Here is a 9,684-nt window from a genome sequence, read left to right as displayed (position 1 = left end):
TTGCTTGAGTAGCAGGTTACCACTGCGCCACCTAGCCTGCCCTTAACCTTATACTGTAACCCCCAGGCACAACTCTCTCTCACCTCTGTGCTGTTTACCCAGAAAACACCCACCCTCCAGTAGGACCCAACTTGAAATCAGCTCCCTTTGTAAAACATTCGTTGACCGCCTCCTTTGGCCTTGAAATTTCCACAGCAACCTATCACTTCTGCCTCTGGGACAGCCCTGATCAAACCATCTCACTCCATCTCATCAGGAAGGGCTTTCCTACAAGGGCCAGCATTGTCTGTCTCTCCAGGTCAAGGCCCTCCTTCCCTCCTTTGCCCTCGTCCCCAGTATCGAGCACAGGGCTTGGCAGAGCAAGGGCCTGCAGGACTTTGTGGGGAGGTCACTAAGTGGACAGACACGGAGACCGCGAAAACAAGCTCCCCCAAAAGCAGCTAACCCCTGCACACTTTCTGCATTCGGAACCTTCAGGAAGTGCATGAGGGGCTGCTTTTCTGCAATTTTCTTCCCTGTGACAACTTAGAAACGCCAACAGTGGACTGCAACGCATCATGATAGCCTCTCTAAGCAGAGCCCAAAACCCAGCGGGAAGACTACCCAATGCCACTCCCCAAGCATCTTTATTTTTTTTTGGGGGGGGGAAGAGATTTTTGCTATAGGGCTCATCCACTCACCAGAAAAAGAGAGAGACAGAGAGACAGAAGGCGAGAAATCACCCCCCAGGGGGATGGCCATGCCGCAATCCCTTCTCCTCCAGGGATCTTGGGCGCACACGCATACGCTTCTGGCATGAGTTTAAGCCACCGGGTCCAGGACTCGAACTGTGGTGGACTACATGAGAGTCCAGCAACATAGCCATTACGCCAACTGCTGCTCCTTCCCCAAGCATCTTGAAATTTCTGAATTGCAGCCAGAGTAGGAGACTCAGTAAGTTCTGAGGAGAGCTGCTCCTGCTTCCAGACTCCAGTGATGCACAAGACCGTTCTCAGATTACCTGAGGAGCAGGCCAGACCCAGGTGAGAGAGAGAGGAGTTGCAGGTGAGGCACGTGTGTGTTCTCCCCTTCTCCAAGCACACCTCTCCAGGTGAGCCTCCACCCCGTGCAAACCAGACCAGATTTGGAGAAAGGGGCAGGGAGCTATTCTAGAATCTGGAGTGGGAAGGAGCGACATTTCACTGCAGTTCTTACACTAGAGTACACTTGGAGATGTAGACACCTAGGCCCACCCCTGAGAATATAGCCAAGTAGGTCAAGGGTGGCCTAGGAATCTGCATTGAAAACAGAAAACAAACCAGCCTCTCTAGTGATTCAAAGACAAGTAATCTTCAGACCACACTTTGAGAAACCCTGGCCAAGTAGATCTTTTCTGGCACCGGATGGAAACCTAGCCTCCTCCTTTCTCTTCCAACTCTAGCCTCTGGGAGCTAGATGCCTGTCGGGGTCCTGGGAAGAGACAATGACCCCAGAATCCCAGAATGGCAACATGCAAAGGCCCCCGAGAGGCCCGAGCAGTGAACCCAGAGTACAAAACCCTTTCAGAGCAAAGGGAAGCCTGAGTGTGGAAGAATGATATAAATATGGCAACTCTATTGCAACACATCCAGCTTAAGGCCTGCAGCCTGCGGGAGTGTTTCATCACGCTTGGATAACTCTAGGTTTCCTGGTAGGCTAGAAGACCTTCAGGAGTCAACCTCGCTTCTCTCTCCAGATCCTTCTTACAGTCCCCCACTTCTAGAACTTAACCTGCCCTTCCACCATGCTCAGCCTCTGTTAGATCACTGAGGACACCAGCTTCTCAAGCCCTGTTAGCCTTTCTGGTTTGTCCCTCTCCTCTAGGACTTAGCCTATTCTGGACACTGTCTGAACTAAGCTGGTCAGTTCCCTGTTACTCTTCAGGCGTCTGTTTAGAAGTCATCCCTTGAAGTTTCCTCTACCGCCCCCTACTCCCAGCTAGATGGATGTCTCTGCTCTCTGTCCCCTCTGCCCTCTGTATTAAATTGGTCACTGCTCCCCCCTCCCCCCCCCGAGGTCTGAGTACTCGTTGTACTGAGATGGATTGTTGAATTATGAGCTGTTTGCTTACTGTTGCTCCATCGGGCTAAGTCCTCTACAACTCATTGGCTGGCACTTAGTAGCTGCTCAATAAATGTCTGGCAATGAACACAAGGCAGTGTCTTGGCAGACAATGAAACAGTCTGCCTTGGGGAGCAGAATCTCCATCAGGACAGCTTTTCATTCACACAAAGGCTGATCCATCCCTGTCAGAGATCCTCGGGGTGGAGCCGAAGAATACTGGAAGGACACATGTGCCCCAGGGTAATGACTGGCAGGGGCCTAAAGGAGACCTTTGAAAAGCAGCCAAGGCCCAGGGAGCTGCTCACTTGATGTCAATTTAGTTCTAAGCAGCTTGCGTTCAGGAAGGTAAAGGGTATTCAGTGCAAAGCAATAGGCAGGGGTATGGGGTAGGGGAGTGAAGGCATCACTTTGGTTCTCTCATCTTCCCATAGCCCACCCTGTGCCCCTGGGATTGTTTGGGCTCACAGGCAAGAAGAGGCTCTACCACCTCAAGGTGAGGAACGCTGTCTGAGTACCAACCCCCTGAATGACTTGAGAGTACAGCCCCAGCTGCAAGGTCTAGCCAACTCAAGCTCATTGCACGCAAGGCCTACCCTGTGCCAGGCTTCAGGTGAACAAGGCAGACAAGGCCTGGTTCTTCAGCCCACTGGTGACTTGGCCTCATGGGCCATCAAGACAGGGGACAAACTAGATTTTCAGCCTAGGCCTGTAAGTGGTAACAGATATACCAGCATTTAGAAAACAAGCACAGGGAGGCCAGAGGGTGGCCTAGTGGTTAAGGTGCTAGACTCCCACATGGCCAACCATAGTTGAGTCCTGGAACTGGAGACTTGAAATTCACGTCAGGTGTGGGTGTGTGCTGTGTGCCCCAAATCCCAAGGAAAATGGAGGAGAAGGGATTGCAGAATGGCCATCCCCCGGGGGGTGATTTCTCATTTTCTGTCTCTCTCTGCTTCTCTAGCAAGCCCACACACCCTATACGAAAACCTCTTTGAAAACAAGAAGCCAGGAGAAACGTGTCTGTAGCTTAGAGCAGGAATTCATGCTGTGCCCTGAGCCCCAGACGGGTGGCATTCAAAGCTGGGGAGGCTGCTTGGCTTTCTGCAATCTACTTCTGGAGCATAGACCTTTCCAGAAGGGCTTCACTGTACCCAAGGATGGGAGAATTCAGAGTGTGCATGGACTCATACTAGCTCTCCCTCACTTCCATCCTTACCCAGAGAGGTAAACCTCAGGGACCTGGGCCTCCTGGGTCAAAGAGTCTGAGTGTGAGTCCAGGACAGGAGCTCAGAAGTGTGGCGTTCAGCCTGCTGTTGCTTGGTCATGTGACCTTGGGCAAGCTCCTTCTTCTCTCTGAACCTCAGATTCCTCCCCTGTAAATGAGGGAGAGCAATGAGGCCAGTGTCTCCTCACCTTAGCTATGAATCAGTCATTTGGGTGGTGGCAAGACAAAGGAACTTGAGGAATCCAAATTTCCGGGCCCTGTCCCAAAGCCCCTACAGGAATCTGAATCCCAAGGAGGAGAGGATAGAGAGGCCTGCTCGCACCATGGACCCCAACACGGCCCCATTCAGGGAGCTCTAGGGCCCCTTTAAGCCGTCCTGGGAGAAGCTCCTTGGTATGCAGTGTTCCCAGCCCATTGATCTCTTTCCAACCCCTTAGCCTCCTTGGGCCCTCAGGGATGGAATCAGCTGCCCCGTTCATGTCTCCAAAGAGCTCTGGAGCCTGGTGCACCGGTCAGTGAGCAGTTTATTACCCATCAGCCTGTCCCCAGCCTCCGAGCACCTTAGCCTTGCACAAAATCTAGACACCATCTTCATTCAGTCCTGGCACCCAGCCTCTGTCTTCACCCCCATCCTGATCCTCCATGGTCTCCCTCTCCCAGCCCTCCATGGCAGCACCAGGCCTGGGGCCACACCTCAGCTCAAGGAGAGGTGGAAAGACAGGGAGACAGGCGGAAGCTGGGGAAGTAGGGACCAGAGTGGGCCCCAAGCTTCTGGAACCACCACCGGGGAAGGAGGAGAAGTGGCAGGGCTGAGGTTGGGGCAGGGCTGCCAGGCGGTAGTTCAGGCAGGAGGCTCTTCTCCAGGAGGTGCAGGGAAGCCACTCAGGTCTCGGCCAATGATCTCACTCACTGCAAAGGAGGGGCAGGTGAGAGACTGAGACAGGGGTGAGTCCCCTCATTTCCAGAGACCCCCCAATCCATTCCAGGCTGGTCTCAGTCTAGGATCCTCTAGGCTCCTCCTCTGGATTCTTTTTCACCAGGCCTCAGTCTCCCCCACATGTCATGACACCTGTTCCTAATCAGCTCCTGCCCAGCTCCATCCATGTGGGCTCCCAGGCCCTATCCCAGTCCTTTCTTGCTGACTGGACCTGCAAGTTCAAGGTCATCCGGGACAGCAGGGTCCAGGGTGGGCGTAGCCAGTGGGAGAAAGGAGAGGCAAAACAGGAAGGCTCCTCATCACCAGTCCTGACCAGGGTCACCATATTTAGGGGAGGGTCTGAGACAAGGGGAAGCATGCTTGACTGAGACTTCAGCAAGCGACGGCCCCTCTCTGAACTCAGGGCCTGAATCTGAAAATGGTGAGCTAGGCAGATTGACCTTGAAAGTATCTCTAGCTCTGAGATTTTATGATCTGGGTCAGAGGGCAGAGCCAAGGCAAAGGCTAGGGCAGGAGCTCCATGTGCCCTTCAGAGCAGGTTAGCTGGACTCAGGCGGTCACACGCACTGAGAACTTGCCTCCTGGGACCCTCCGACTGGCCCTGAGAGACCGAGGATGCCCGAGCTCTGGGAAGCCAAGCTCCAGCCCTCAGCAAACATGCAGAGCCATGTCTCACACACACGCACACTCACAGCCCCAGGCCCACACCCACCTTCCTCCAACGTGATACCCTGGATAGGGACACTGTCTCGGAAGCCGCTGCTGTAGCCACCCCTGGATTTCTCCTGCTCCGGAGCCCCCTCCCCAGGGCCATAGCCTGGCCCTACCTCATTGTATCCCTCAGCAGGCAGGGGATGAACTCCGCTCTGGGGAGGGAAGGGGCCTTCAAGTGGTGGGGATGAAGGTAGTGGAGGCCGAAAGGGGGCAGGAGGAGGGAATGGCAGCCCCAGGGAAAAAGAGGAGCCCCGTCCTCCGTAGGGGTCGTTAGGGAAGGGGCGGGAAAGGAAGGACACTGGAGGTGGGCGGGCACAACCTGTGGTACCCCCAGTCTCAGGGAACATCCGCAGGCCTGGTCTGTAGGATGGTGGGGGCCCCGTCTGGGGATACAGAGGGGGTGTGCCATAGCCGAATCCTTCTGACAAGTAAGGAGTTTCATAAGCAGGGTCTTCATGGGGATAGGAGGGGTAGGGGGGCCTGGGTGGTGAGAAGTCCATGTCAGTGCCAAAGGGGGGGCCTGATGCTGAAGGGAAGCCCCGGAGAGAAGAGTCCGGCAGGGGCTCCTCCTTGAAGATCACTGGGGAGAGGGGAAAACAGGAGGACATGCACGTGAGAGGGCTGGCAGCCTTCCCTCTGTGCCCCTTCCAACCACCTTCCCTCCCAGGCACCTCCGTCCCTTGGCTCCTGGCACTGTACCCTCTGTCCCTGCTTCCACTGCCCTCCTGCTATGTCCCCACCATGGGCTGCCCTAGAGCTCACCAGGGAGGAACTTGAAACTCTGGGTAGGACTGCGCTTCCTCCGCCCGTTGGAGACGTAAAAGTAGACCTGGACTGGCCGCGACACCCGCTTGTTGTTATACTCAGGGACAGTCAGAGTCAGCGTCACCTGGGGGGGAAGCCAGGGGAAGCCAGGGAGGCCTCAGGGATCAGCCCAGCCCTTCCAAGAACCCAAACCTCACTTCCCACCTTTTTCCATTTGCTAAAGACCAACGTTCCTTCCCTAGAAATGAACCTCCTTACAGAGTGGCCAGACTCCCTCCTCCAGAAAAGAAGAGGTAGCTCTAGGAGTCCACACCCAGGCACAAGGGAACCAGTTGGGAATTTCCTGACTTGTCCCACCCCACACCCCACGGGAAGGTACCCCAGTGACACTGGCACCTCATTGCTCTGCAGTCGGTTCACTGTGGCCTCCTCCTCCCATTGCAGCTTTCCATCTGTGTGCAGGGAACAGAGCTCCAGTTCAAGGCCAGATCCCTGCTCTCTGCCCCGTGCCCCGCCATTCCCCCTCCTGCTTTGGTCAAGCCCAAATTCAGAAGACCCCTAGAAGATCTGGCACACCAAAGGGCCTACTGTGTGTTTTCTTGACTGAACGGAAAAGGCAGAATTTTAAACTGTCCCCAAGTTACACACAAGCAAACTGAGACCACGAGAAATGGCAGGGCCAACCCAACAACCAGGCGGCAACTCCTGAGCCTTCCCACCCAACTCCAAATACCCTCCCATGATAACACCGGGAGGAAAGACCAAGGGCAGGAGAGGGTTCTAGCTTGCAGGATGGCAATGAGAGCCCCAAGTCTCATGGCCCAAAACCTCTGGAGATTCTCTGAAATGGTCCCAGGGTGCTAAATTTGGTGCTCTTGGTGAACGGAGCTGGTGGCTGCACCTGAAACCCTCAGTCTCCCCTTTCTCCACCCTGCAGCTCCACCTCCGGGCACTCACAGGCTCTCATAAGCACTGCTAAGCTGTCAGGAGGCCAGGGTGAGCTGGGAGGGTGTAAGTCATCTCTTCCCTTCTTAGATGCCCTACCTATGTGGGGGTGAATAATCTCAAAGCTGACTTCTCTTTTTTTTTTTGGAGAGGTTTTCGCTATAGGGCACATGCGCTTGCCAGACAGACAGAGAGAGACATAGAGAGAGAAAGTGAGAAATCACCCCCCAGGGGGGATGGTCACGCCGCAATCCCTTCTCCTCCATTCTCCTCTCGGGATCTTGGGCACACACGCACACGCGCCCGGCGTGAGTTTTAAGCCACCGGGTCCAGGACGCGAACCGCGGTCAACTACGTGGGAGTCCAGCGACATAGCCATTACGCTAACTGCTGGTTCCCCTGACTTCTCTTTAATAAATGTGTATTTCCTACATATTTTCAGCAACCTCAGCATTTGCTGCCATCCCCACCTCCCTATAAGAAGCAGACAATAGAAAGGTCTGTCTATCTGTGCCATTTTACAGATAAGAAAGCTCTGGCTCAGTTGGCTAGTTTAGTGAAATTGGCGGAGATCATTCACCTGTCAGTTCCAAGTTCCTCCTGCCTGCTCGTCCCCGCCCCTCCGCCTCAGCAGATACTCACCAGGGCCCCTCTCGATGAACACCACCTTGGAGTCCGGTAGGAAGTTAGAGCCAGTCAGCACTAGTTCCTCGCCTCCCCTCACAGAGCAGGCGCTGGGGCTGTAGGCCTCCACTTGGGGAAGCTCCTGGGCTGAGCGCTGGGCTGCAGATGGGGCAAGCAAGAGGCCTGGCTGGGCTGGGTATGGACAGGTCAGCCTCCTCTGCCCCGACCCTGTTGAGAATGACCGCCACAGGGCCCTGGGGGAGCCCTCCTCAGTGGCAGGCACACAAATAAGCCAACAGTATCCACAGGGCCACACTGCCCACGTAAGGGGCCACTTCCAGACAGAGAGCGACAGAGGGACAGGGCAGGTAGGGACTTATCCAACAAGTGGTCACCCAAGGGACAGATAGAGCTCAGGGTCACACTGGGACAGCCCAGAGAGGATAGTGGCAAGTACAAAATAGAATACTACCCCTATTGCTCCCCCATCTGTGATTGAAATAGGGGCTGAGGTCTCCAAGGCTCCCCAGGACAGACTGTACAGAGGACATGGACAGACACACAGACAAGGGAGTCACAAGAGACGGAGATGGCCCAGGGCCTCTTTGCTCACAGCACTCGATGGGCACGGATGCTGCCTGCACGGAGACGACCTTCCCGCTGCCCTGGGGCACGTGCACCCGGAACACCAGCCGCACTCGTGTGTTTTTGCGCCCGATGTCCGTCTCACCCTTACGCAACTCAATGTCTGAGTTCCGGAGCTTCAGGATTCCAGCACAGTCGATGCTGAAAGCAAAGGATGGATAGTCAGCTGAAGCCAGAATGATGCTACATCCTCAAAAAGGGATCTACCACCCTCCATCCAAAGCCCCGAATGACTGTCTGTGGGTGTCTAGGGAGGCTGTTTTCCAACCCAGAGAGAACCTTCCCGGGGTGTTCCTGAAAGCCCTTTCCTAGGTGGTAAGAAGGTTTGAAACTGATTCCTAGGGATAATGTCTAGCTCTTCTGAGGAGCAGGCTAATCCTAAAGCCTACAACCAAGGAGAAGTTGAGTGTGGTACTTACTTGGCCGCCATGTTGTTCTCAGGGAGCAGGGTCATCTCCAGCACCTTGGTACCACTGACTACCGCTTCATAGCTGGCCGTGGCCACCATCTTGCCTGTGATACGGTGCACCTGATAGAAGGCATGAGGCCGCAGGTTCCTTTCATCTGCAGTGCCAATGAACATCTGTAGGGTCAGTGGCTTCTCACTGTAGCCTAGAAGCTGGCAGGGGGAGACAGAGGACACCTAATTGAAATCCTCATTGTCCATCCTTTATCCATTCCTGGATTTTCAGTCCACTAGGGGGTGGGGATGGTGGAAGATAAAGGATATCCTGGGAGGGATTCCCTGGGGGGACTGGGCACCAGTTGTAGAGAAAATGAAAAAATGTGGCCTGGAGTTCACAGTGTTATTTTTGGAATAAGGCCCAAACTGGGCTGGGCAAAAGAGAAGAGCTTCTAAGAGAGATTGGATCAACTCAATATAGAGAAAACCTAATTCCCAGTGACCTTTGGCCTCACCCTAAGTCCTCCCCCACATCTGGCAGGCCACCATTTTCCAGAGTAGACATGAGGCTAGTGTCCCATGGGATAAGTTGAGGGGGGTGGAAGGACAGAGGAGTAGAAAGTATATCCGGGTTCTTGAAGTTCACCCCTCCTCGCCCAACTTTGGCCCCTCCCCCCAGGCTGCCTGCAGGGTCAGAGCTAAGAGGGAGTGTGGGAAAGGGCAGTGCCATGGGTCTGTACAGCTGGAGCCATCCACAGGGACCTGGGATGAGAGAGGAGAAAGAGTATCAGCCCTGTCTTCTGTCCCTTACCTTGACTACAGGATGACCACCAGGGGCAGCTTTGACAGCTCCGCGGCTGCCCTCTGTCTCATAATGGGCCCGGTGGTGGGCTCTTGGCTGCACCTCGATCCTCAGCTCCAGCTGCTCATACTGGCTGGGCAGAGGCCAGTCCAGGGGGGGTAGGGCGGAGGTCCTGGGTAAGAGAGAAGAGCTCAGGTCATGGCAGCCTCAGATCCCAGTCAGAACCACACTGGACCTGGGAGGGAGGAGGATGTGGGCATGGGAGAAAGACTGAAGACATGAAGAGGCCCGGAAGCCCAGAAGCTGAGGGAGCGAGGGGACAGAGCCCCTGCTATGAGGATGTGGAAGGCACTAACAGGCCTAAGACTTTTCTTCCCAACTCTGAGCAGAGTTTGAGGTGGGGAGGCTTTCCCAGGATACAGAGGAACTCTACCCCATCCTAATCCCTGCATTGAGAAGGGAAGAAGAAAGCAAAGGAGGGCAACTTCCAGTCAGAAAGTTCCTCAGACAGGCATGCCTGTCTTACCAATAAAGGAGCTGCA

At 54.9% G+C, this 9,684-nt stretch overlaps 1 protein-coding gene across 2 annotated transcripts in view; it reads right to left on the bottom strand.

The window, feature by feature from the left end:
- Positions 1 to 3,813: 3,813 nt before the first annotated feature.
- The window catches only part of NFATC4 (nuclear factor of activated T cells 4), a 9,571-nt gene continuing 3,700 nt past the window's right edge, over positions 3,814 to 9,684 (bottom strand). For both annotated transcript variants that reach the window (XM_006144578.3, XM_006144577.3), the window contains exons 3-10: positions 9,152 to 9,314; positions 8,357 to 8,556; positions 7,906 to 8,078; positions 7,311 to 7,451; positions 6,120 to 6,175; positions 5,721 to 5,847; positions 4,957 to 5,538; positions 3,814 to 4,216 (exon numbers count right to left, since the gene is read on the bottom strand). In XM_006144578.3, the coding sequence (XP_006144640.1) occupies positions 4,149 to 4,216; positions 4,957 to 5,538; positions 5,721 to 5,847; positions 6,120 to 6,175; positions 7,311 to 7,451; positions 7,906 to 8,078; positions 8,357 to 8,556; positions 9,152 to 9,314 (1,510 nt within the window). In that variant the 3' untranslated portion in view covers positions 3,814 to 4,148. The remainder of the gene's footprint in view (positions 4,217 to 4,956; positions 5,539 to 5,720; positions 5,848 to 6,119; positions 6,176 to 7,310; positions 7,452 to 7,905; positions 8,079 to 8,356; positions 8,557 to 9,151; positions 9,315 to 9,684) is intronic.

This window comes from Tupaia chinensis, unplaced genomic scaffold (assembly GCF_000334495.1).
Source record: "Tupaia chinensis unplaced genomic scaffold, TupChi_1.0 Scaffold000126_2, whole genome shotgun sequence".
NCBI classification, from domain to species: domain Eukaryota; kingdom Metazoa; phylum Chordata; class Mammalia; order Scandentia; family Tupaiidae; genus Tupaia; species Tupaia belangeri.
The sequence above is the reverse complement of the archived record's forward strand: the minus strand, read 5'-3'. Positions and strand labels throughout refer to the sequence as shown.